The 27,951-nt window shown below is 39.1% G+C and overlaps 2 protein-coding genes across 3 annotated transcripts in view; both read right to left on the reverse strand.

Annotated features, from left to right (window-relative positions):
• dnah7 (dynein, axonemal, heavy chain 7) overlaps window positions 1-6,349 on the reverse strand; it is an 81,574-nt gene extending 75,225 nt beyond the window's left edge. Inside the window, exons 1-12 of one of the 2 annotated variants that reach the window (XM_079358471.1) lie at window positions 6,191-6,349; window positions 5,822-5,852; window positions 5,514-5,706; window positions 5,274-5,346; window positions 4,264-4,444; window positions 4,046-4,118; window positions 3,766-3,891; window positions 2,990-3,109; window positions 1,984-2,167; window positions 1,708-1,887; window positions 615-887; window positions 266-393 (exon numbers count right to left, since the gene is read on the reverse strand). In XM_079358471.1, the coding sequence (XP_079214597.1) occupies window positions 266-393; window positions 615-887; window positions 1,708-1,887; window positions 1,984-2,167; window positions 2,990-3,109; window positions 3,766-3,891; window positions 4,046-4,118; window positions 4,264-4,444; window positions 5,274-5,346; window positions 5,514-5,706; window positions 5,822-5,852; window positions 6,191-6,259 (1,631 nt within the window). In that variant the 5' untranslated portion in view covers window positions 6,260-6,349. Of the gene's footprint in view, window positions 1-265; window positions 394-614; window positions 888-1,707; window positions 1,888-1,983; window positions 2,168-2,989; window positions 3,110-3,765; window positions 3,892-4,045; window positions 4,119-4,263; window positions 4,445-5,273; window positions 5,347-5,513; window positions 5,707-5,821; window positions 5,919-6,190 lie in introns of both variants that reach the window. The other variant, XM_079358470.1, reaches the window with a different exon arrangement.
• A 2,715-nt stretch (window positions 6,350-9,064) lies between these two features.
• Window positions 9,065-27,731, reverse strand: esyt3 (extended synaptotagmin-like protein 3). Its single transcript, XM_079357202.1, has 23 exons — window positions 27,099-27,731; window positions 25,921-25,962; window positions 25,006-25,140; window positions 24,734-24,810; window positions 24,514-24,583; window positions 24,123-24,212; window positions 23,966-24,021; window positions 23,759-23,879; window positions 23,351-23,527; window positions 23,005-23,087; window positions 21,554-21,602; window positions 21,218-21,307; window positions 21,038-21,100; window positions 20,877-20,936; window positions 18,764-18,835; window positions 18,540-18,626; window positions 18,018-18,167; window positions 17,475-17,836; window positions 17,277-17,375; window positions 16,397-16,528; window positions 16,185-16,290; window positions 16,040-16,089; window positions 9,065-10,972 (listed from the first exon to the last, which is right to left on the reverse strand). Exons 1-23 carry the CDS (start codon window positions 27,450-27,452, stop codon window positions 10,933-10,935), a joined length of 2,565 nt encoding a protein of 854 aa, XP_079213328.1. The 5' UTR covers window positions 27,453-27,731; the 3' UTR covers window positions 9,065-10,932.
• Window positions 27,732-27,951: the final 220 nt, after the last annotated feature.

The following is a 27,951-nucleotide window of genomic DNA, read 5'->3' on the forward strand; positions in this document are numbered from 1 at the left end:
AGCACAGATGCCTGTGTTGGATGCACCCCATTCTTTACTTTGCTTGAGCTAGTTGTGCCCAAGAAGGATTCATAGATAATTATTCCTTCTTTTAAAACTGGGCCTGAAACAAAAAAGGCTAAGATAAATGGATGGCCAGTTAAGGCCTGTGAAACATAAAGAAATGTTCGTCCCACTCAAAGTTTTTCCACAACTGCATTTGAAATGTATGTATGTATGGATACATGGACATAATGGATAAAATGCAAAAGATGAAAAAACTGACTGTTTGTTGAGTTCCTGATGATCCTGTTGCATCCGAGTGATCAGTCTCTGCTGTAAATTCTGAGCACGCTTGACCAGAGAGTGGATGAGCTTTTGGGGCTGAACCTCAAACATGCCAAGACGTACAACCTAAAGTACAAAGTGTTAGTCAGCAATGACTCTTTTGGTACTGTTCTATGTGGAGTAGTTACTATTAGCATTAGCTAGTGAAGACATGTTAGCAAACTCATAGCCACAAGACGCTTTTAAGTCTTTGTTGGATACCTACATTATGTAACTGCCCTAGCAAATGTCATGGATTACTTCCATGTGTTTCCTTTCTAGTCAGATCTGTTTCGCTGGTCAAGTACCTTGAGTGATGTGTACTGGATCTGCTCAGCAAGATCCTGGTAGTGCTTCACCTCTCCCATGAAATCCTGGAAGGAGTGCTGCTCACTTAGGAAATGCTCGGCATCCTCCTCTGCTTGTCTGGATATGAGTGCGGCGTATTTATCATACTCGTGGATGTGCTCTTTGGGTTTTACACATTCATCCCAGAAAACCCTGCGCACTTCTTCCTGCTGGGGCTGAAGAATCTCTGGCAGGATAACTGGCTTCAAGGTGCTTCCAAACTGGGAGCCTGACTGGAGAGGCATCAAGAAGAATTAAAAACAAGTGGATAACAAACTGGAAATGAAGGGGCTGTGCGACTTATGCAACCCTCTAAACTTGGATTCATGACCTGAACAATTTATAGATATCCTGTTCTTACAGTTAATAAATGAAACTTGTTCGCATGTTCCAGATTGACTCATTGTTTTAAACCTCAGGGTTTTGTCTGAATCAGAAGCTCTGGTTACTATTGCTTCTGTCTTCTAACAGAGAAACAGCTGAGTCACGATTTCCAGAGAATCCTCTTTCAACCAAAATAAACCCCACATTTTTTTTGTTTCATAATAAAAAGATGGCATTGATGCAAAAAAGAGTCATCAATGCAAACAATAAGTTGTCTAATCAACAGAAGAGATAATTGAGGTTCTATGACATCAGGAAACAACAGGTGGGAAAAACTAAAAGTTGTATACAGCTCCTGACACTCATGTCTGACTGCATATTTAAATGTGAGGGTCTGCAGTGTGCTCTTTTGGACATTGATTCTGTAGTATGAAAATTATTTTTTGATGTTTACCCTCTGCAGTGTTGGTGAAGTGTATAACCAATTTTACTCATTAGTGTCACCATTTTTTTTGTCCAAAATATTTTGAAAATAAAGTTGGGAATCCACTCTCTGTATATTGTAATACTTCTTCAGCTATCAAATGAACATCAGTTGAATGAACACGGCTCTAAAGCATTAAAAACTTAAACTAAGCTGTAGTTCTGATTTACACGCTCACTGACTGTATTGGACTGCTGCAGTTTTAGCAAGGTGTAAAATAATGGCACAGAGCCTGTTCCTCTTACCAGATCTGGGAACAGCTTGGTTTCCACTCGAGGTATCATACTGATAGACCTGAGCATCAACTCATAGACATCAAGCAGGATCTCTTCATACTGTTTGAGCTCAGGCTCAAACTTGACCTCTCTGTCCTCCAGGACCAGATGCAGCACAAAACCAGGGTGCTCATAGGCACGCTCTGACTGCTACAGAAAGCAGAAAAAAGAGCAAGTTCAATCTCCTTACTGTTCATTCAGCTGAAAATCACAAATTGAAATAACACTTTGTTCTATTTCTCCTACCGGGTCTTGGGAAATGAGTTTTGTATAGTCTGTTATGGAGTTTATTGCAAGGCTCTGCAAGTGTGAGGTCATCAGAGTAGCTGCACAGTTGAAGAAGGACAGTAACTTGGTCTTGTTGGTGGAGGCAGGCACCAGCTTACGCCTGCATCCCAGGCAGTAAATATTTTGGATTTCAGGAACCCAACTGGTGTAGAACATGGTTAAATGTCAATTAGATTGTATTAGTAACAGCAGGTAAATCCATATAACACACAAATAACAAATGCAAGTGTCAAATGATCAAATTAAACTGATATAAGATGACAGGGGAGGAGGCGAACAGTGGCTCGTTGATTTAGGGTTATAATGAGTACGATTATGTTATGTCTCTGTTAGGACTAACTACAGTATGACCCATTCTCAGGACTAGTGGAGTTTATTGTTGGTTTCAAGTTTCTAAAGAGACAAAGTCAGAGGAAGATATATATAGCAGAACTCCTGAACCACAGACGCTACTCTGTCAACTTTTTTTTAACTAAAATACAACTGAACTTTTGTGGCTCAATGGTAGAGTCGTCTCTCATCTGGGGAGTCAACAGTTTGATTCTGAGCTTCTGCAGGCAAATGTTGATGTGCCCTTGGGCAAGACACTTACAACAAAGTTGCTCTCTCAGCTACATCATGTATGTGTGAGTGTGTATGAATGTGATTAGCTTATTCTGATCTACACTTAGAAGCCTCTGCCATCAGTGTGTGAGCCGTACTGAATGTGTCTTGCGGTGTAAAAAGTGCTTTTTAGTAGTAAAAAGACTAGAAAAGTGCTATACAAGCTCAAGTCCACTGACCATTTGAAATGTAAATACAAAACTTGTATGCCAATGCAAAGTTGGAACTGTATATGTTGAAAAAGAAAATACATTTATTTTTTTACTCGAAACATTCTGAGAGCTCGTCCAAGGATTGTGTATTACAGAAAGTATTTGAAACATGTCCTTCTGATTGGTGTTAGATGATCATGTGGGCTTACTTATTCAGGAGGATTCCTCTTGCATTCTCAACATGTCTGTTAACAATCTGCTGAAACACAGAAAGCTCCATTGACTCCTTTCTGCTGTGGAACTCCTCAACATCGATCAGACGGACATTTCTGAAAGAAGGAGCCAAAATGCAGGAGGATATATTAAAATGTTTTGAATTTAAATTGAAATCTACAACAGCAGTCATATATTCACGTGTTTGACAAAGTATACATTATATAATATTAAAGTGGTTAATACAACATGACTTTTAAGTGAACACTTGGTTATTGTAAAAAATCTGTCCATAATCATTGAGCTAATGAGCCGCAGTTCTTTCTTTTTTTTTTTTAAATCTATCTGTGCGCTGGTCACAGTTGTCTAAAAAACTTTCCATGGAGATCTTAGGAACCAGGACTACTAGTTTATAGTTTTTTAACAGGTTTGATAAATGAGAGGTATGAGGTTAAATACCTTTTTGATCAGTGTAAAGTGTGTTTTGTGGATATAAAATCAGTGTATCAATCTAACCATACTGTCAAAGCCACATTTACAGTAACATTACACTTTGCATCAAAGCCACTGTAGTAGTGTTTATACATAAAGGATCCTGCAGTCTATGTGGCTCATTCACAACTAAATCAACATTACAAAATATTTGGAAGTAGGAAAATATTGAAAGTATATTCAACTCATCACTTAAATTTTTATTACACTTTGAAAGGTAAGATGAACATGTGAAAAGAGGATTTTCAAAGATGAAAAAAATTTATCACAGGACACTTACTTGTAATAAGTATTCCAAATGAAGGTCACCTGCTGCATCGTGGGGTTGACAGTGTGAAGCTTTAATCTCATCCTCTTTCGTGCATTGACAAAGGCTTCATTCCAAGGTTTTGGCAACACCTCCATTCTGACAATGGAGAGGGGAAAACGACTCAGAAAAACAAAAGCTTTCCTTTTGGCAAAATATATATTTGTAATCCTATAGGCTTCATGTAACTGCTGTACAAAGTAAAACAAGATGCTCTATAGGAAACTATCTCCATCACATTCTACTAACTCACTCAAGCCGGTGTGGTGGAAGATCTTTTATTTTGTCTTCTTCAATTTCATTTGAATCTCTGAATGTATATCCCACTGCAATCACAAACAAATACTGAATTAACAATCACAAACTTCTCTGATGCGAAAGATGTTTTAAATGTATTATAAGGTCAAATGTACATCTAAAGACTAAATCACTAATAAGCTGATAACTCTTTAAGTATAATAAAATAAATACAGATGGCTGTCTTGACGCTGAGCAGGTAGTCCTCCTTGAGCTCGTCCCCCAGTTGCTCAATTGTTGCCTTCAGGCTCTTCAAATGGCAGGGGATCAGGGCCTTAATGTTCTCCATCCAAGAGTCCTCAAGAGGAGCCACGTTCTCAAGGTCTATCCCATTCTGGATGAAATATTTATATCTCTGACAGGACAGAACGTCATAAACTATTCAAAGTAGTGGTAAGGACATTTTTAATACACAATTATTTAAATCTTACTTTAATAGGTCAGATGATGTTGCTGATTGCTGAATGATTAATTTCTTTTAAAACAAATATTTGAAAAAGCTTCACTTTTTATGGCTTCTATGTGTACTGTACCTCAGTAAGAGCTATACTTTGACTGTGTTCCCTGATTCAATTAACTTCTATTGCACATAAAACAGGCAATAACTTAGATAAAATAGATAATATTCATTTGTATATTAGGAGTAGTGTCATGGTTTGGTTTTGTTCGGTATTTATTCCTGTTTTAGTTTTCATTATTTCCCTTGTGTTCTGTGTATCTATGTTCCTAGTGTGTTTTCCTGTATTCTTGTGTTCTTCTATGTTGCCTGTTAGTTTATTTCCTGTCTTGTGTTTTAAGTCTAGTCTTTAGTGTTTCCTGTTTTATTTTGTAGATCTGGTTTTGTCGGTTCATTGTCTTGTCTTGTCGGATGTCAGTTGTCGTGGCCTGTTGTTTCCTCTCCCTGCTCCATGTGTTTCTCCTCGTCGTGGTTTTTGGATTTTTGGTTTTTCTAAGTAAGTTTTTGTTTTTGCCTTTTTTTTGTTAAAATAAATGAATGTATTCTGCACTTGGGTCCTCCTCCCTGTTTCCTGCCTGCTACTACGTGACAAGTAGACTAATATGAAACCAGAAATCACAAAATCAGATCGAGTGTGGTCATGTAAAAGGACTGACATGGTGTCTTCATTATTGTCATGTGATCAATAGAACAGGTTCCGAAGATGCATGTGTGTAATGTGTTTCACCATTTCACAGTTTTCCTTTGTTGTAAATTTGGAGATTCCACACGGTAGAGAGTCGCCATCCTCTTCAGGCTGGCTAAAAAAAAAAACAGAATAAATTTTGCATACATTCATCAGGTAGTTGGACAGTTAACCATGTCATTCCTGTGTTTTACTAACATATATAAACACCATTATTGAATAATGTAGAGATAAAGTAAAGAAAGAAACGATCAAAACCTTGCTTGAGCTTGTGAAACTCACCATATGAATTTAACCAGGGTTTCACGAAGAATCCTGTGTTTCTTGAGTTGATTCTTTATCCTTGCGCGGGTGCTGTTGCAGTGCTTGGAGGTCCCGGACAACTGCACCACCTTCCTTCTCTGGAGCAGGATATGGTCTGCTCCATAACTTTGACCTGCTCCACTCTGCTCTGGCCCGTCCATCGAACAATCCTCTACAGCAGACACAGGGTCAAGACTTTTAAAGTCATTTCCATGACAGGTGGGTCTCTGTGAATATGTTTTCTTCTCTTTGAGAGATGTTATACCAAATCAAAACGTGTCACTCACTTTTTACAGCTCCTTCACTTCCTTGTGGGTTCTGATTGATTGGGAGATAGGGGGAAAATAAACGATGTTTATCCATCCAAGGCTGTTGATGTCTGACCTGAACCATTAAGGTAACCATCATTTAATGTTTCATAGATATATCATTTAACCTACAGGAAATGATAATATTAAAAGAGAAATGCACTATCGTTGACTTTTACTGGTTATTTTTCGAAAAGCGTCTATATTTCCAGACATTTGCACTATAAACGAAAACTGTTACACATCTTCAACCGGCTGATAACATGGTCAGTAAATTAGTTAAATGTGACGTTGCTATTAAAACACGTATCAAGGAAACGTCATCCTCTATTAATATAAACTTCTCACCTGCGGTGGTCTAGGTTGTAAAGTTGTTGCACTATCGGTTATTTTTGTTTTCTTCCTTGGTGAACTCATTTTGATACTGCAAAGTTATGAGCTAACGCTAACTTCACAACCAAACTCTTGTGCCGTTACTAGGGCCGTTGCTAAGGAAGCAATGTTGAGCCGCACAAGAGCCAAGCCAACCGGCACGATACATTTTGACCTGAGCGGATGCCGCTCAGGTCACGTGCAGCTCGGCTCTGGTGGTCCCATGTTCGTTTATCCGACTTCAGTGTGTAAAAGTGTCGTAGCAACTACAGCGTCGATGCTTGTCTCTGTAACAATTTGAGCAAAAAGTTGATGTGCAATACAACCATTAAAAAACAGCAACAAAAGTCACAACATTTTGCCGTCAACGTGATGACGATTCTGTTGTCAAGTCCCAAAGTCGGTCACCCGTCTTTCCACCTTGAGCAGGTGTCCATGTGCGTTTTGTAACTCGAAAAGAGGTTATAACTAGGAGTTTTGCTTATTAGGCTACCTTTTATGTTGTGTTTGTGGGACCAGTGATATGGTGTCTGCATGGCTTACACTAAACGTAATTTTACTCTGGTTGACCTCAAAACACTTCAATAATTATGTAACTTTCACTCATGAATCCTGTAATGTACAAGTGGTATATGCTAAATTAAATTTCTTTGTGGCAAACTTTTTTTTTTTTTCAAATTACCCCAGTAAGCAGTTCAATATTGAAATGGCGGCCATCTTTGGGATGGGTAAAGCAGCCTTACTTATAATTCTGACATCCCAGATTTGAAAAAGTAACCCCACAACAGCATTGAGCAGCTCTTTTAAATCGAGGTTAAAGACACCGGTTTATTGCTGCCTTTCACTTAACAACCTCAATAAAGTGCACATTAATTTTATTTGAATTATTTTTACTTAAACATATTTTCAGATTTAATAATTTCAGTGACTTTTAAACCTTCTATTTTAATGTTTCTTTTCTTTCCTCTGTCATGATGCTTTTCATGTCTTGTGTGAAGCACTTTTGCCTTGTTGTTGAAATGTGCTATATAAATAAACTTGCCTTGCCTATGTGAATGCTAATGTTTTTTTCCACAATTGTTTTCAACAACAAATTCAAAGAACAGTCTGAGATCAGAAAAGCTACAAAATAAACCCAAAACAGTCTTTCAGGTCAGCAAATGTTGTTATTCTTAAATATAAGTATTGTTTCTTAAACAGTAATAATAAAAAAAGTAGTCTCTAGTCAAAATATCTTTATTTATGTTTATATGATGCAGAATAAAATATGTTTTAGGCTTGGTGGTCGAGGCAGTCGTCTTTAAAGGTTGGTTGTTCCATCCCAGTGATTGTTTCATAAACACACGTGTCCTTTAAGGGATGGAAGTTTACCCGTCAGTCTGTAGAACAGAAAAATAACACTCTGAAGATTGAAAGTGTTTGCAAGAAAGTGGTTAGTGAAAGAAGAGTTAGGTGAGAGTAGAGTAGTGCGAGGAGTATAACAGGTATTTCTGTCGATGAGGATTTGAAAAAGCTCAAACTGTATTTGTGGGGCTGAGGTGAGTGGATTAGAAGACTGTAGAGACATAACAAGCAAGTTAAATGTAACTGTGGTGGGCAAAACCAGGTAACTTATGGTGGTGCTGGAGTTGGACTGACATTCATGCTGTGGAGATTGAACATGTGAAAGTAGTAAACATCAGAAACGCAGAGGCAATGAAAAGAGGTCAAGGACAAAGCAGAAGGGAGGAAACTGAAGAAGTACACAAGACGTCAACAGCAATGGTAGGTTGAAAAGAGGAAATAAATCCAGCACTGACAATAGATACGCTGGTTGTGTGACTTATGTGATAAATTGTACCTATCACTTGAAACAAAACAGCTGAAAAAATCTAAATAATTGTGAATGGAGCTGAGACATTTATGGGTATTAAAAGATCCTGGGAGCAGATGAATGATGGAAGGCAGGGAAGAGTGGGACAGCAGAGGGGAAAACACAACTTGAAATCCACAGTTCAGAAAATATGAGTGAAGGAGGGGAAAAAAGCAGAGAAAGTCATATTAAAGCATGAGGAAGAAATCAATGATGTATCAATTAGGCCATTTATAAAAACAGAACTCAGCCAATCACTCAATAAAAACACCATGTTAGCTCCAGACAAGGATCAGATTTGATATGAATGAGAACGATAAACCATCTCAGTGAAGCATCTCAGGATATTTGAATTGAATTATAAAACAGAGTGTGGAAAAGTTGGAATGAGTCTGTCATAGCTCTAATTTACGAGCCACAAAAAGATTGTACAAGTCCAGAGTGCTACAGACCAGCTGCGTTAACATAATGGAGAAAATGATCAATTACATGTTTACATGGCAAATAAAGGATACATGTTTAAATACCATGTGGTTTTAGAAGAGGACAACATCCTATGGATCCAGCTTTATGTTTGGAACATGATATTAGGAAGGAGCATACAAACAGTACAGAATATCAGAAGACTGAAACTAGGATACAGTAGACAATGTGAAAATATAACAAAGTCAAAATACTGAGACAAAAAAATCTAAGTGTTACCTCAAAATGTCATAATTTAAGACAACCATCGCAGGACAGTGTCACAGTATTAACTCACAACAGGAAAACATTTTCACCTTAAGCAGGGTCCTGTGTTTTGGGAATATATGCTGAATTTTCAAACAGAAATCTACAGTAGTGCAGATGGCATTTAAACTTCTTTGTAAAAAAAGTCTTTGTACATCTTAAAGGTTTGCCCATAAAGGCAGAACAGCAATAAGACAGAACTAAACCTTGCACACATGGGCAAGAAACTGTCATGAAGTGGAATACAAAGAACTGGACCCAATTGCACATACCGAAGTAAAACATTTAATTTCACAAAAAGAAAAACAAAATTCAAAAAGGAAAACAAGGAGCCACTAGGAAAACATTTGCAGTCACTAGGAAGCACAGTTAAGACTGACAGAGAGCGAAAACAAGAGCGAAGGAACACTGAGACTTTAAATAGACATGGTGGAATCAAAGACATGTGGGACAAAAGACACGGGGGAAGACAATGAAGGCAATCAGGACTGGAGGGAAATCACACAGAGGCAGGAGAAAAAACAAGACAAGAACCCCGAAATACATCTCGAAACACATACAACTCAAGAAAGTTACAACATTAAGCATTAGAACACAAGGACACACAAATACAAAATAAAAGCAGGAAAAACTAAAACGAAACTAGGAAACACACAAGGGAAATAAACTCCATTGGAGAATGAGAAAATCTGAAAAAATATACAAAAGTACAAAACCAGATCATGACAGAATACCTGCGGAGTCTAACGTGTTGGTTTACTGAAGGTGTCATTCATCAGATGTGATCCCTCTTTAAATCCACATTCTGTAACTGTGCCCTGAAGTTAAGAGTCCATACTCAAAATAAATGTGAAGTTTGTTCTTGTTTTTTTTATAAAGGTCCCTCCTAACATACAAAAGGTCAGCTCACTTTGGTAAACAAGCACAGCACTGTTGTTCTTGTTCCTCGTAGCCAGGAAGAGAGAGAAAAACATCTTCTCAGTTAATGATCTTTGTTTTAGGTGTATTTGTGTTTAAAGTCATTGAGTTGTTTAAAAAAACAGAAACAAAAGTGGTTTATCTCTGTGCTGTGACATGGTCTACTCTAGAAACCAATCAACTCCAAATTCAATTCATTTGATTTACAGTTGTCATGACGACTACGGTCTACAGTACTTGTCATTAGCAAATGCTTTGCTCGATTTTAAACATTAAGCAGCCAATAACATTTTTAGCATCACTTGTTCATCTACGTCTCTGGTAATCAAGATAGAGACCTACGAAGAACCTTTGTTTAGAAACTGTCAAGGAAATCATTTTCAAACTTTAAAGATAACAAAGGATTTTTATTAAGTTGTTAAAAAGCCACACAAGTCACAGAAGTTGTGTGAGTATTTTTTACATTAATAAACAGCTGAAACTTCTGAGAATGTTTGCTTTAAAATATGCCACCTTCACTCCAATAACTTTGGTCAATGCTCCCTAAAGTGAAGAGCTAAATCTTATTCTGCATGCTTTGCTTTCCTGCATGCTCATCTGTATTGAATTTTATTTCTATGTAAAACATTTTGCTTCTTCTTGCCAAGAGTCGTTGCCTTCTTATATTAAATAAAAACTATTCACACGGCTATTTACAGGAAAACTACAAAAGGATAACTATCACTCACATAAACTACAATAAAACATGCCTGTCACAACAACAATATACTTTATAAGGGCATCAAGCTTGTTTCTCTTCAGAGCCAAAAATATACCGCAATAACTTTATGAAAATGATATTCCCTACAGCAAAAAAGAAAGATGTGGTGAAAGAATTGTAATTCAATAGAAGTTGGCCTCTGCTTTTCAACTTGAACAAGCAACAATCCGTTAGTCTGTTTAAGATAATTATCTGATCATATTAATGGGACAAGATACACGTTAACACTCTAAGACTTTAAACATGGCTATCATTCATCAAGATTCAGTTAAGCTATATAAATGTACAGTATCCAGAAAAGGGCGAAGAGTTTCTTTTGGAAAATCCCATCTCTGATTTGCCATGATAAAAAAGAAAAAGAAAAATGCAACTCCAAGCATTTATCAGGCCAACTGTTCTCCTTGCAGAGGTCGAGGAGCTGCTGTTTAAGCTGTAACACACATTTTACTGCCCTCACCACTAGCTGGTTTTCTTCAGCCCAGGCAATGTGAGCTCAAACCTGAAGAGGAAAAAGAAACAGGATTAATTCATAAAAGGAAACTTAGTAAAAGAAATTGTAATGTACTTTCTCTTCAAACAGACTTGGGTCAAAGCGTATTTGTCATTTTATTCATGTTTTTTTAAAATCAGCCTAAAACAAATGTTTTACGTTTTTAAAATTGACTTTGTGCATTCTCACAGATGAAAATCCAACTGTGAGTGTACCCCCAGAAGAGAGACTAAAAAATGAACCTGCCTCTGTCTAGTGATGTCCAAAGTCTGCCTTCCTTTCAGCTTGTAAAATAAGAAGTTAGATCTTGTTCTTTAAAGACAGAGTCTGAAGCAATGTTCCTTGAAGCTTGTAAACATTCCCATTGGGCCCCTCGTCCTGGGCTCATCGCCACCAGAAGTTCACAACGACTGCAGGGTTAGCGTGTCAGTTACTGCTTGCAACTACACTGCAAGCAGTTTGACAGTATTTCATTTATTGTAATGAAAAAAAAAACAATCAATTCGCAACCTTCACCCTCGTTTTCGACTCTTTATAAATACATTTTTTTCTTCTTTGCTTCTAGGTCTTTATCAGCAGTATTCACTGGTTTGTCCGGCTTCCAAATCGCTGAATGTTATCCACTGCCAAAGTCCCCTGCGTCATTGGAAACAAATCCACTTCCTTACCAGAAACATCCCGAGTCAACCAAAACATCCAGTTACAGCAGAGACACCAACTAAGCTAATCCCTCATTACAGCTTTGTACATTCATATTGATTCCCCGATGACAGTTTGTGAATACAGATTGCGATTCAGTGTTGTAGAAGAACAGCACAGCTGCAGCTCCAAATGTCAAACATGCACTAACACACAGTGCTAACCCGTCTCTCAGCAGCATTTCTTCAACTTGTTACATCATCAGTGTAGCTACAATATCAGTGTCATTTCTTGACGCGAACATCACCAGTCAGCTCTTTTACAAACCATAGACATGTAATCTATGTCATGAAGGTGTGAAGTTTTTTTTTTTTTTTTACTTTATTAATCAAGAAATACCAGTAGTGTATCAATAGTAACAAGTTCTGTTTTCATTTACTTTCACTAAGACATTCACATTTTTATTTCAAATGTATTTTTTTTTTATGGATGGATGGCAATGAATATTTGTCAACAAGTGTCGACAGAAAAAGAAATGTTTCGTAACTTTTCTGATTCCCCTCCTGGCTTTCCAAAGCAAAAGTAATCACTTACAGCAAGTGTGTCCCTGACTTTGCTCCTTTTGACTCTGTGTCATGTCACACACAGCAGTTTGTACGATACATCGTTTTTTTGTCAAGTGTTCTTATGTGAAGCATTAGTAGTAAACAACACAAAATTGAAGTAAAATAAAGAAATACACTTTTCTCCAGAGCTAGAAAAACCGGTACCTTGACTAAACCTGACCTTAGATATTTGTTGTTGATTAATGTTCTTGAACAGTCCTCTACTCTTAACACTTTGTCTAAACAACATCACAATTACTACCAATGAGACTCGCTGATGCCAATTGACTGCAATGGAAGCATAAATTGATTACTGTGACAGTAACATTTATTCATATATAGCGACAGTGACTGTCGACCAGAATAATTCTCAGTCTTGTTCTTCAGGCAGGATGCAGCAGTAGAAAGCTTTTCCAAACCATTCGAGCCAGCTTTGAATTCCAGTCTCCGGGATCTCATCCTGCACCACATTGTTGGAGTTTTGAAGAGCTCGTCTTCTGCTGGGCTGCTTATTTATCACCTCACCCCTCAGGACTGAAACCGTTGCTGGAGGTCCAGCTGGCGGGGTTACATGCTGTGACTGAGTTTGTATCTCAGCAGAGACTTGGAGAGGCTCTTCTTGTGTAGCCTGGGTGACAGCAAAGGTTTTGTCAGCATCAGCATAGCTTGCGTTTGGTGGCAGGGCTGGCAAACTGGTGTCTTCTCGGCTAGGCTGCTTTATCCAAACCTGACCCCCCACAACTGACACCATGATTGGGGGTTCAGCTGGTTGGGGATCGGGAGGAGGTAGTAGTGACCACTCCACAGCAGCACAGTATGGTTCATTGCCTGGTAAAGGATCTTGAAGGTTAGCCTCAGCAATAACACAGAGTTCCTCCTTATCCTCTTCAATAAGTGCTGGAGCTTGCACAATAACAGTGCCTAGATCTTGACTGGGTGGATTATCATCAACCTCACATCCCAAGACTGAAATCATAGCTGGAGGTTCAGCTGGCAGGGTATCAGGAGGTAGTGGCAACAGTGTTGCAGCAGAGTTTAATTCCTGGCCTAGTACAGGCTCGTCTTGAATGGCCTGGCTTAAGGCAGAAGGTTCATCAGCATTAGCTGAAGGAAGTGGTGGAGAAAGTGTCATAATTGGTTCTGGTTCTTGGTTGGGCTCATCATCCATAACCTCACTACCCAGGACTAAAGCAGTAACAAATGCTTCAGCGGGCACGGTAACATGAACAGGCATTTTCTGTTGTGCTTGTTCATCGATGCTGATGAGGCCAGGAAGTCCAGCATTACTCAGACGGAGAGCAGTTTTATCCAGAGGAGTCAAAAGAGAGGATGGTTCTCTGAGAGGTTTCACATCCATTACCTTACCCTCCAAGTCTAAATCTGTGCCATTAGATGGCAGGGTTACAGGCAGAGCTGGGCTCTGTGTAGCCTGGCTTCTGTTCAATGACTCCTGGACAGCAGCAATGGCTGGAAGTTCATCAGAAGGTATGTCTGAGTGAGTCTGAGGCTCAAATAGCACACAGATGTGTTCCACTGCAACACTTGTGATGACTTTCAACACCTCTGCCTCAAAGCTGTTTAACTTCCTCCTCAGAGTATCCGGAGGGTACATCTGCCTGATCTTTCCCTCAATTGAGTGGATCAGATCGTCTCTTTCTGATCGAGAGTAGGTGGCATGAAGGACCGTGGTAGACAGTAAAGTGGTGGAGACTCCATCCAGAACAGCTTTAGTGACGCTTACAGCCATTTCAGAGAGTTTCTGGGAGGGCATGTCGCTGGATGTGGTTTTTTTAGGCACCCAGAGGCACTGCAGGATTCTGGGTACCAAATCCAGGACCACTTCCTGTGGGCTCAACAGATTGGAGATGGGAGGATCCTGTTGCTGCTCCACCAGGATCCTGGCATATTTGTGTGCCTGACTGAGGATCTTCGGATGTTTATAGGAGGGAGGAATGTCCTCTGGAGTGTCAAGCAGTCTTTTTGCTTGAAACTCGACATCTCTCCTCTGCATGCTGGTATTAACCTCCCACACCAGCTTAAGAAGAGGCTTCACCTCCTCTTCGTCAAAATCATCCATTTCAAATTCCCAGAGCTGGACTCTCAGGGATTTCTTGCTTTCCTCCATCAGCAGGTCAGCCATCGCTTCAACAGTAAGCTCAGAGGAGAGCTGCTCCCTCTGTTGAAGGTTTAAAAGTTCAGCCACCACTGCAACCTTCACTTTGAACGACTGAATGTGCCAACAGATCTGCTGGGCGCGTTCATAAATTGGAGTCTCGAACAACACCCTGATCGGCGTGTAGACTCCTCCACCTCCCTCCATGAAGTCCATGATAAATCAGTTTCTGTATTAAAATACAGAAACAGGTAACACGGAACAACACGGACAAAACAAACAAACAAATAAACAAACAAGACAAAACAACTTCAGAACGCTTTGAATACACTAATCTCTCACCACTCTCTTTCACAACTACCTCTCACCACTATCTCAACCCACAAAACTCGAAGTAGACAAACAGGGTTAAAGCTTTTTTACGATGCTATGATGTCACAGTGATTTTCATGGAATGCATAATTTCAAACTTGTATTGCCATAGCGACACAACAAAGAGGGACTTCATGTAGCACATGTTAAAATGTATCTCAAAGTGTACCTCCTTTAAATCCTTAAAATGAAAAAGTGTAAAATATGTCACACCACAAAAGAGCCCAAAACAATGACAGTGCCTGTTTTGTTGAGGCTCTCCTCCATAGAAAATAACAGAAAAACACATTTCAGCTTTTGACCCAAACAAAGTATGTTCCCCCCTCAAATTCCTCTACGGCCTGTAGATTATACCTAAAAAAAAAAGGTTAAATGAGATTCTTTAAATTCTGTATATGTTTTTTCATAGATTAATTTCATGTATATGAGAAGAGACCAGATTTATACAAGATCAGCCATGATGTAGTATTGATACAGAAGATCACTAGTTGTACTCAACTGCCACACAATGCATTGTGGCTCTTAAATCTATAGTATCTAATAGCAGATTTTACTAACCAGCCAGCAAACAGTGTACAAATAAAAGTAACTAAACTGTAATACATTTAAAGAAGAAGAAAAAAGGTCAAATATGTAATGAGGTTTTCAAAAAAGTCAAAAGTGAAAAATCAAGACAGGTGAATCAGGTTTGTGTTTGGACCCAAAAGAATCTCTTGGTAGGCTGCCTGCCTCATGAAATACAGAAAAGTCAGGGTCCACAGTAAATTCAAGTTGTTTTTTTGTTTTTTTAGATACGCTATGTAACCAATTTATATTTTTTAAATTACATTAAAAAAAAATAATAATAATACGTTCAGGCTGTCTGTATGGCATCAAGGTTATTAGCTCACAACAGTGAGATTTCTCAAGTCTTTTTTAGACTCCACTTTTGTTCTGCTATTTTTGTCTTCATTAGACAGGAAATATTGGGAGGAGAGAGTGGGGCATGACATGCTTAATGTAAAACCCACGGCTGTGACAAGGACTACAGCCTCTATACACAGGACACACAACATAACCACGAGGCTACAGGCGTCCCAAGAGTCGTCTTTTATCAGTATCTGTTAGCAAAGAGCGTGTATGACAGTGTGTGTAGTGTATGTCGATGTGTACGGTGAGAGGTGAGGAGGCTTGAAAATATTTTCATTTTCCTGGCAGAAAAGGTTTGTGAATATAAATATAGCAAAACAATTTACAAAATAAGAAGTATTAGTTCTTGGATTCATTGCTTTGGTTCTTTAAAATCTAAAAACTACACAAGCATTATTTCACTCAAATCACGGAATAGAGGAAAAATAGGCATCATACCATCGTGTGTCGCCGTTAATGAGATTCATCTGTGACAAATCAATCAACACCTGTGGACAGGAGCAGAACATGAAGGATCAGTTATTATAGGGAATATGTTGCCAACTGCATGAGTGTGGACTATACCACAAAAAGATTTTCCTACCATGCCGATGTCCTTTCTCTCGCGTGAAAATAACATCTTGTTATTTTTCACTGACACGTCCAACTTCCTGGTTTGTGCTTCTTCAAGTGACACATCAAACTCAAACCTTTGATCAAGGAGAGTTGGTAGAAAAACAGCAAGTTCAAGAAACAGTCAAAAAGCAATCGAACAAAATGTAGCTCATCAAATGTGTGATAAGTTCCTGAGGTTACTTGTCATTGAAGGCAGGATTGATTGTCCTCTTCTTCACATGTGTCTTCTTGCGATGTCTCCAGGTTTGGTCGGGGAGTAAATACAGACGGATATAAGAGTCTGTGCCATTTTCACTGCATGGGAATAAGTTCCTGAAGGTAACAGGTACAAAAAAAAAAAACAGGTTTTCAGCAAGGGCTTTACTCTGTCATAGTCTTTTATGAATATCTATCCAGTGTCTTGTTTAAATTCTTTTCAATATGGAGAGAAGATTTGCAGAAGCAGATAGCCGCCCGGAGAAAAGACCAAGCTTCTTTATTCTGAGCGATACACCTTTTTTTTGCACTGCAGCTCCAAGCGCTTCAGTTAAAAAATCTTTCAACATTTCAGACAGGCAACGTCACGGGCACTCTTTTTCAAATGAAAGATATTCCCCACATTTTTGCCGCCTGCGGATTGTGTCTGCTCGGGTACAAACAATCTCAAATTTAAAACATACAGCAAAAAGCAACAGAGCAGTCATGGTCATACAGCGGCTGTCAAATGCTTTATTAAGCACAGCCGGAGCTTTTATGTCCTAGACGGACATGGGTCCTTAGCTGTGTAAATTTGAAAATAGTTGTCTTTTTTAATTATGAGGGAATCAGTCAAATACAGTCTGTTGTAAGCATTCTTAAATAACTGTTTAAGTGACCTTTGGACTGAAAGACAATTATGGCAAGGTGATTTCCCTTCATACTAAGCCAAAATAGCAACCTCACTGCGTTTGAACAACTGGATGGTTACATATTTTGTGAGTCCAAGAGTTCAATATTATTTTGAAAAACAGAGTTTAGAATCTACACTGAGTAGGCTATATTGCAAGGTATGAAGGGTGCTTGAAGGCTGGGATTACTGTACCTGCAGCAGTTGACCAGGATGATGAGTTTTTTCCTCAGAGTAGCATAGCGTACACTCAGGTTGACTTCCCCAAACGAACCTTGATGATTCCTGATGGCTCTGTCGTGAATAAACATTTAAAGAAGTCACTTTTATTGTCCCTGCCCTTAAACATCCATAGGAAGTTTTTAAGTCGACAAAATAACAAGTGTTACTCACTCTGGATAGGATGCTCCATCTGAAAGATCCAAACGTGACGAAGCCATGGAGTTCTCCGACAGCAGGCTGTGGGAGTCATAGCGGCGCATGTTAGATGTAGACGAAGGTGACTTATGGGTTTCAGAAGCCAGGAAAGAGCCACGGCGGTGATTTAAGTAGTTCATATTTGAGCCGTTCTGGAAATCTGCCGGCTGGGACGGAGATGAGGCTTGAGTTTGGGAGGAAAGTGTTTGAGAGGAGGACGTTGGAAAGGGGGCAGTGGATTCTGATGCATTAACTCCTGGGTTTGTTGGTCCTTGTTGTTTGGCATGTGGAGGGGGCTTGAGGATGATCTTGGGGGGAGGCTTTTCCAAAGAAAGGATCTATCACGGGACACAGGAAGTGACTAATGTCAATGACACAACGTAAAAATATTCAAATTGAAAGTTACAGAGATCTAGATGATGCTGAAATCATATCAGATTTTTGCAATGCATACATGAGACTGTATATAAGTACTGAGCACTAAATATGTGAGTATGCTTGTTAATATAATGAACCCACCCTGAGAGTGGCTTTCAGCTTGATCTGGCTGTTTGCTCCAGAGCGCTCCAGCTTGAAAAGCTGGTCCAGAGTCATGTTGGAGGTGTTGAGGAGGCGACTGAGGGGAATGTTTAACACACCAAGCTGAGACTTCTTCTCATGCTCTTTTATCTGGACAACAAGAGCAGAGTGTGAAAAGTTTCAGTCTTCTTGAGGCTTTTTGAAAGTTCAACAAAGGTACAGGTTTGTTTAGGATTTACTTCACAGGTTTTCTCCTCATTTTAAAGTTATACTGCGATAAGGTGACAAGTAACAAAGGCAGTCTGATAAGTATGAAGACAACATTAGCAGCAGTTACCAATAACAATTTGAAGATATTTCTCAGCTCTTTTTCGATTTGAGAAATGAGGAAGAGAAAAATGTTGGAACATGCCAACCTCAATTTTATTTTAAAATATTTAACGGTGATGAAAGCAAACGTGGAGAACAGCTGGGTCACTTCAGAAAAAAAACATAGTAGTTTGTAAAGATGTAAAGGCGAACCTGAATACTAAGCTGTTGTGTTTTGACGCTATGCACAAAGAAGGTGAAGCCTTCCTCCCACACCGGATCTTTGGACGCAAACACAACCTGTGGGAAAAAAACAAAACAAAACAATAAATTGATAAAAAAAACAAAAAACTACTATGATTAATATTCATCAAACCGATTCATCAAACCAATTAAAGACAAAATGTTCATGAATTTTTATCAAAAGAGACTCATACCTTGCTTTTTTGTACATCATCATCAACGGAAAATTCCACATAAGAGCTGGGCCCAGCATGTCTCTTTGTTAGCTAAAAGAGAGCAAATAAATAAATGTATTTTACAGTAAACAAGTTTTCCTTCACATTTGTTATTTTGTTATGTTTAAAGGTCACATACTAATGTCCTTTTTAAGCAGTTTAAGTAAGGCTCAAAGGTCCCCAAAACATGTCTGTGAAGTTCTTTGCTAAAGATCCACTCTGATCCTGTATTTGATCATGCCTATAGACCCCTCTATCAGAACAGGTTGTTTTGTGTCTGTACCTTTATATGCAAATGACAAACAAACATAAACACAAAAATGTCTCAAACCAGAGTCAGCAGGTAAACTCATGAGCAAAACAACTCACGGTGAGCAATTCATTTAAGCCACTTGCATTTACGGTTTGATTCCCATATTACCCTTTTGTTATAATTCTGCTAGCTGTCTCATTTAAAAATGCTACCAGCAGTAAGCTAACGTTGGGGGATTATCAACAAGTAGTCTAAAGCCTTCCAGGTTGGGCAGGTTTGCGTTCCAATCCCTAATACACAGCAGACACACAACAGCAGCTGAGATACAGCTAAAACAGATGTGTGTGTGCTGGCAAAAACTCTGACAAGAACACGTTTCTCTACTGGAAAGGAATGTGAGTGGAGTTGGTGTTAGCTGCTATTAGCATCGCTGATGCTCATCTTGGAAAGATAAATTCAAAGGTGTGGACTAATTCCTGGTTCAGTAAAAGAAACAAAACAACACCGAAAAACATTTACACATAATACAATTAAAAGCTTATAACACTACAAACGATGAGGAACGGTACCCTGAAGTTGAAAGTACTTTAGTTATGCTGATCTTAAGCCTAATTGCCACTTTTGGTTTTATACTTTAATGTCAGTCTACAACATCATGCATTAGAGCAAAGGATGTTTCCCAGGTTATTATTTGTGGATTTAATTTTATTTTCAAGAAAATTCTTATCTAAAGCAGCAAATCTTTACATTTCAGAAGATGTGATCATGAACTGTGTTTTGTTTTTGTTTTTTTCATTTGAAACATGTTTTGTGTTCTTAATTTTGGTTTGCAAAGTAATTACTTTAAAAAATACAGTGGAATAATAAATAGAAATTCACTTCTGGTTAGTACTGAAGAAAAATACATCATCACGTCTTCATCTAAAAGGTTTTCCTAACACAAATGGTTGAAGAAAAACTATTCAACATGTTGGCTAAGACTCAAATATAAATAAACTTTTGACTGAATGACCTTTAAACCCCATCATAACGAATGTTTCGCCTGTGGATGTGAATAATTCACCTGACTACTTTTGAAAGAACACATTTGATCCAAAAAAATCACACGTTTCAATAAGAAGAATACGTCACTGCTCCTTTTCTGACTGTATTTTTACACATGACCAGTAGAGAGCACTCTGACACAATAACTGCCGATAACTTGAGTAACTTGTGAAAAGGGCCGGGTCATAATGTGTCCTTAAATAACTCACTATTCAATCACTTTTGCTTAAATCACACCAGATGAACAGGGTTTATAACATGAGCACAGATTTTAGATAAAATGTGACAGAGACTGCAACATTAGTTGCAACAAATGAGAGTAGACATAAGATAAGTCTTTAACATAAATATGTTCAAGTAATCAGCATTTTTCCATTTGTTACTTTCAGCTGGGAAACTCTCAGTGAACCGTGTCAGGTTACGGGAGCGATGAAGCAACCTAAACACTAGTTATAACACACCCACATAAAATGACAGGCATGCACCTAACCAACAGGAAATACCAGCTTCACTCTGGGACATGTACAGCTGGAGCAACAACATCAAACACCTGATATGTCCGTGGCTTTCGTCTCAGATCAAGATTTAAAACAACGATTGATAAAAAAGCATCAAACAAACAGCTTGTTCTTCTGCGTTTCCTCTTCACAGTTTGCTCTAAGACTTAGTGGCTTGTATTAAAATGGAGGCAGAAAAGGAACTTAAAATACTAATCACATTTTGCTCTGCAATTTTTCCATTAGCTACTTAACACAACAGTACACTTTCGGTGCATAATGGGAGCATTCGTCTTACCCGAGCTTCGTTTGAGTGCTTCCCATGTTTCCTATGCTCTGCGATCTCTTTGTGGTCTTTCTGGACACAAACAAAAGAACACAAATCAGCATGTTTACCTCTCCATGTTGCATTAGGTGATCTTTAGAAAGAAAAAAAAAACATCTTTAAGTAACACTTACTGGTAGGTTTGATGCATTGTCCAGATATATTGCAAGCATAGCACAAGCAAAGCCATCTGTAGACTAAAGGAGAGGGACAGAAGAGGCCAACACATGACTAAACCACATCCTGCCTGATGATAATGAACGTAAATATCATTAGAATAATAAAGGTACTAATGCGGGCAACAATAAAGCTACCTCTGTATTAAGGTTGGGATCAGTCTGTAGGGAAAACCACTGGAGCATCAGGTGAACTTCTCCGTTCTGGACCCCATCCAGAGGAAACCACTACAACAGGGAGAGATTCATGAATCACCAGGATGAGTCATAATCAGACTTTAAAGTGAGGAAAAGGGTGTTAATGAAGTAATGCAATGAGCTTTTCTAAGGTCTTCTCCATCGTAGGAATGCTGCTGCAGCATGGTCAGGAGGGAACAGTGAACTTTCCTTTAAATGCATTTGATGATTACTATTTACTATGCACACATTTAATTCACTTTATCAGGTGTATTCATGACAAAAAAAAGACCTCACCTGATCCATTTCTTTTTCTCTCTTTATCTCTCCCAAATCCAGATGATACCTACAGAGAAGAAAATAGTCGTCAGTGCTGACTTTAAGAAAAAAAAACAAGCACATGCCACATCCCTCAGTTGGGGCTGAATCCGAAAAACACAACTAGACAAGGAACGCAAAACAAGATCCCCACACATCCTCTTTTAAGTTTGAGGAAGAACATATTGGTTTGAAATGTGTGCATGAAACCTGTCTCATCATGTTATCTTAAGAGGAAAAAAAGTGTAGCCAGCTTCCTTAGTAACAACCATAGACTCTGAATATTAATGGACGAAGCCATAATGATGTCAATCATTTGTTACTGCAGGGGGATCTGGAGGGTCATTGGCGGCATCTTTTAATCATATCATGTACGCACCTAACTATCGATAAGAAGTATCGAGAAAAGCTGAGTCATTTTTTAAAAAGTTCCCCCCTGTACATTGTGTGCCAGAAATACCAAAAGCTAATCAGACCTATGTGTTTTTTTGTACCATGGTCAGCCTCAAACCACTCGACGAACTGCAGGATTTTCCACTTCTGTACTGCCTTTATTTTTAAAGACCAGGAGTTGCTGTTTAGTAACGACAGACTTCTTAATAAAGACAACAGCTTCAGTTTCCCTTTTCCTCTTATTGTCTGATCAAGGATTAACGTCTTCTTTTATGAATTGCCCACTTATTTGATGTGTTGAGATGCAGCATTTGCTAGAATAAGTGTTTTTTCTATGCAGTGTCGACAATAGAAACAATGTGACTGTGATAGCTACCGTAAATTTCGGACTATAAGCCGCTACTTTTTGTCACGTTTTTAACACTGCGGCTTTTAAAACGATGCGGCTTATTTATGGATTTTTCTTGCGGGACAATGAGCTTGTGCCGCAAAAACATTTGACTTTGTCACATCGGATTTTAATATCAGTCATTTTGCGCTTTATGCACGCACCCTCATCATGGAAAACACACGGAGAAATACATATGATACAGCTTTCAAGTTAAAGGCGATCGAACTGGCTGTCAAAGAAGCTAACAGAGCTGCTGCACGTAAAGTTGACACTGACAGCGACAACGAAAAAGAGACTGAGGAAGTGAGTAATGAAGTCATTCTGAGGCAGTGAATGGATGGACTTTTTCCTGTGAAATGTATTACGGTAATCTTTTTCATCAGCCGCGTTACAGACACTGTTTGATAAAGGATTTACAGTAGGCTTCATATTTGCGGATGTTACCGGTAGTACGTATTTCATTAAAAGTTAAAAAAATGTCTTTGTGTCACATCTTTCTGTGTAAATAGCTCTTGTTATAACGTGGACACCTGCGGCTTATAATCAAGTGCGGCTTATATATGTACAAATACATTTTTTTACCTATTTTTAGCCGGTGCGGCTTATATCCAGGTGCGCTCAATAGTACGGAATTTACGGTACTTACTTTCCAATGAAGTCATCTTTATCTGTGTCTTCATCAAACAGTTCCACCTCCAACTCTTGGCCTGGAGCCTCATGGACGACAAACTGCACATAAGGTAACAAACAACTGATAGTATTAAAGTCTTTCTTAGGGGAACACCAGGGTTAAAATCCATAACTATACACTTGATTGGAATTGTAAAGGAATGGATTTAACATAATATACCCAGGAAAGATTATTCAAATTTCAGGGGGGGGGGGGGGGGGCTGGATGTGCACCTGCACTAGTTTTCTATGACTGAAACTAAATTCCTATAAAACTATACTAATATGACTGCCGTTTTGAGAATATTTCCCTGTTACTTTACCTCATGCACTTCATTCCAAGTCGGGTTCAGATTCTCTTTCACTGTTTTGCTTTTGAAGTGTCGATTTCCAACTCGGAGAGTTGCATAGGGATCTGACTTTCCTTTCACCAAACCCATCATGTAAGTGTCTTTAGCCACAAGGTCTCTGGCCCCAAGCAAGTGGACTCTGACCACTCCCTGAGGATCAGAAAAAGAGGGCAAGACTTATTAAAGTTCTTCAGATTGGGAAGGTGGAAGAAAAAAAAAAAAGATAAGGAATGTAATCAAAAAAGAGAAAAAGAGAAACATGGCGTCTGGATTTTGATTACTTTAATTTCTCACAGTTTTTTTTATTTTATTTTTTTAAATGGTGCGTGTGACTGCAGACAATATGATGTAGATTCATTACGTAGGGCACATCTTACTTACACGAGGAAGTGGGAACCTCAGGTGGTCCACTTTGACCTGGTCTATGAGGGGAATACACATGCGGTTGGGCAACACCATCATGGAGGCGATGATGTCCATAATGGTCTCCTCAGAGAATGAACTGAAGTGGACAGATTGCATATTAAGAAAGTTTAAAACCAGACTAGTGGACAGCAAATATGCTGTTTTGACTTTTTAGCAACTAACCTGAAGCCGGGGGTGTCCAGAAGGTTGGTCATGCCGGTCCAATTAATCTCCAGACTCTGCCAAATCAAGTCGTTTACATATTTTGTTAGCGTTAGCTTTAAACCTATCATTCACACAGCTAAATGGATGACGAGTTCTTTAACTCATGGGCACTCACAGGGCGTCGGATGAAGAAAAAGGTGACTCCTCCAACCAGTGGCGCTTGTCCAATCAGAGGCTCTAAAATGATCCTTATCATTCCTGCGAGCTGTACGATTTAAGAGAATTAAAGCGAAAATAATACCTTTAATGTCATTGCTCATTTTTATGTGCTTACATAAAACAAAAAAAACAAATGATCATATTCCCACGCGCATTCATGCACACATATGCAGACAGAAATAAAGAAACAAATAGAGTACATTTACCCTTGGATATTATGGCACATTCATTATCAGTGCATCATGATTATTATTGCACATGAAATGTTAAGGCAGTATTATTTTTGAAAGCTCTAAAACAATATAAAAAGATAAACGGGTATGTACGATGAAACATAAGAATCCTACTTTCATTCCTTTGACACCAGCTGTGATCGGCGGCTTCACCTCGACATCAATGTCCACGTCTCCTTCATAGCTGCAAAGTGAACACTGATGGTGAGACCTTCTCAAGGACACTAAGTAACTACATGCACTCATGCTATGGAGGGCTCTTGTTCAGATTTGCAGTAAACTTGAAACACAGGAACCAAAAGACATTTTGAACAAAGAAATGAATCCAGCTTACCATATGTTCATGTCCAGGACAACCTCCCTCTGATCCACTTCATGTGTGAATGCTCTCATTCCAGTGATCCTGAGTGGCTGGATTCAGAGAGGAAAACAAATGAGAGCCAAGAATCTCAGGTGACCAGAAACAGGTGTGCTGGCATCATTTATAACTGAAGCAAAACCAAACTCTGGGGAAAGATTTGGTTATCGTGTGACAAAACACAACAATATATGGGTTCATTTAAATGGCTGCTTTAATGAAGACTAAGACATGAAATACAAACTTACTATGTGTCCAAAGTGGACCTTTGTGAAAGAAAAAGATTTCAGTGCAGGACTGGAGAGCCTGACAGCCGGCTGGATGTTTTCTTTGAGCAATTTCTCCATGTACATCCCAAAGAAAGGCCAGGCCTGCTCCAACACCTGAACACACAAAGCAAAGCACATGAACGCCTTGATTCCACACCTTAATCCATCAACAAACATCCTTTCACTTTTGCACTGAGGGCACTGTTTCAGGTGCCCGCCATCATATGTTTTAAACCATAATCATGCAATATTTTCTCATTTATAGAAAAAAAAAAAAAAGAAGACCACTGTGGTTTGTAAGTGGATTCTTGTCAGGCAATCATAGCATAAATCAGAATGCATGTTCCCGATTTGCACCTTTAATATGGATGATGTTTTTTTCACACTAAAGTGCAGTCTAATAAAGAATAACACTTGATTAGACTAGCCTGACATGCATTCACAACATGCAGCCTTTAAGATGGATCAGATGGACCCCTGTATACATAGGGCATTGATTCAAACCATTTGCCAAAATAGATGAAGCTCAAAAACCCTCTGCTAACCACACATAAGCTGGTGATAATTTGGTGGTGACTTTCAGGCTAACATGATGGCTGAAACAGTAGACAAGAACTAGGGAAATGTGGTGGACACAGATCATGATGTTTTATTATCATTTAGGACAGACAGAGAGCATGTGTCCAATGAGAAAGACCAACTGCAGCTCAAGAGCTTCTTTAAAACACAACACATTAATGATACCAGCAATGAGTTGCAGGTTTGTATCCCTTATTTGTATCAGATGAAGAAATCCAGTCTTGTCCAGAGTCAAGACTGTACAAGACTTGATTTATCAGCTGATGCTGAGCATCTAATACCACCTGAAAGAGAACGAAAGAGAAGCTACTGTACCTTGTTTAGCCAGTTGACTTTCTCCACGTCAGGAAAGTGGACCTTTAAAGAAAACAAAAACAAATGTAAGGTAGAATTCGGCCTGTGGACTTTTGTGCTACGCAAACTCAGCGGCATGCATGATGGTGGTGAAGATGGATATTATTGTTTCAGTAATTATAAATGATCTGTCATGCAAATCTTCAGTTGGCCAATGAGGCAAGAAAGTGAAATTAAAACCTTAGAAAACTGTTGGCCCCACCCAGTTTTTTTTTCTTATTTCAGAAAATTTGACAGCCTTCTTTTATAAGAATGGATATGGACAAGCAAAGGAGTTTTCTTATTCAGGGCTTACCAACGTTTCTTTGCAGCATCAAAGACACGGACTGAAACACAGGGTCAGGGTCAGGTTCTAAAACAGAGTTTAAGAGCCCACCCCCTATCCAAATACACTAAAGTAACATTATGAGTCCTGCTATGTGTAAAATTGTGTCGCAGTAGCTCAGTCTGCAGGGAGGCTCAGGAGGGTCACCGGTTCAAACGAGGAACTAATCTGGAACATGGTTTGGTAGCTGCCAAAGTGCCCTTGAGCAAGCTACCAAACCTCAACTAGCTCAGGAACCGCCCCATCTCACCATGTCTGTTTGTGCATGTGTACCACTAAAATCCCCATGGTGAGAATAATAAAGAATATCTTCTTCTGATTCACATGTTAAAGCACAGTCAAATGTATAAGACAGACAACGTGTCTTACTGCTCCCGACTCTAAAATGTGTTTTCATTCTCACATGTATTGAGCATGACACATTTCTCTGACACCAGAAGCACCCCTCTTTTTGTCTCTCCCTTTTCCTAGTTCCCATGAGTCATTGTGGGAGAGGGTGTGGTGTTACCAAATAACAGCACATTGGGCTGGATGAACCCATTTCAGCCCAAGTCTGGCATGACATGCAAATATCGCTGTCAAGGCAACAGAGAGTGTGACACACCTCACAGTATGTGTTTTCAGGTTGTTTTAGAAAACTTGGATAGGCATGGCTACTTTGTGTGAAAGTTGGTCTTACTGACTGACTTCAATGTTTGATGCCTTGTTTCTGAAGTGCCGCTGAGCAAGGCAGTTTAAATGTATTCACTATACTAACTTTGAGTGGTCTGATACATTAGTCTGACATGTTTATCTATCATTATATCATACATACCCATGATGCCATTTGTAAGGAACTTTGTAGCTCCTTGTTGACAACTTGTTTTTCATTATCCACAAACTCGATGGCGGTTCCGATCCGGGAGTCTTTCCACTGGCGATTTTTCTTCCACCAGGTGACCATCACCATGCACAGCAGCACCCAGCTGATACTGAGACCCATGTATCCTGTCAGGTACACCGGGTAGAAGACGACAAATGCCCTGCCGAAGTACATCAGGAAGTCCATTAGGATGCGGTTGACAGCGGAAGGATTCAGCTTCTCTGTGCTGTCGTGGACAGACAGGTTATCCCGGGGCGCCGCTCCCTGCACCGGGCCGCTCGGAATCATCGGTCCAGCGGATGCCATTTGAGCGCACTCCCGCTTGACCCGCGTTCCTGGAGGTCCAAAAGAGCTCACTGCCCGGACACAGTTACTTTCGCTTCAGTTCACGGCTGTCTTAAAGGAAGCAGTACAGTGTTTATCTGCTAGAAACAACATAGGTGCAGCGAAGGACGAAGTCGTGTGAGTCCCAAAAAAAAAACTTCCGTGTTTGAAATTTCCAAAAGGCAGGTACGCATACCTGCGCCCATGGGTGGGGAAAGTGCGTAACCCAGGAGGAATTCAACCCTAAAATGCGTACGACAAACCAACCTAGGGTTAAATGAATCTTTGACTTTTAAAGCTTTACTAGAGACAAATATGACTGTAAATATGAGTCAATAAAGAGTCAAATAAAAATGTTTTCTTCTTCTTTGTCGCCTGCGAGTTTCCGATTTTTTTTAATTTATTTAAATTTATTTAAAAAATTTTTTTTATTTTTTTTATGCATTTGCCTCAAAGGCTATTTTTCATATGGCTTATAGGA

This window comes from Symphodus melops, assembly GCF_947650265.1.
Source record: "Symphodus melops genome assembly, chromosome: 12".
Taxonomy (NCBI): Eukaryota; Metazoa; Chordata; class Actinopteri; order Labriformes; family Labridae; genus Symphodus; species Symphodus melops.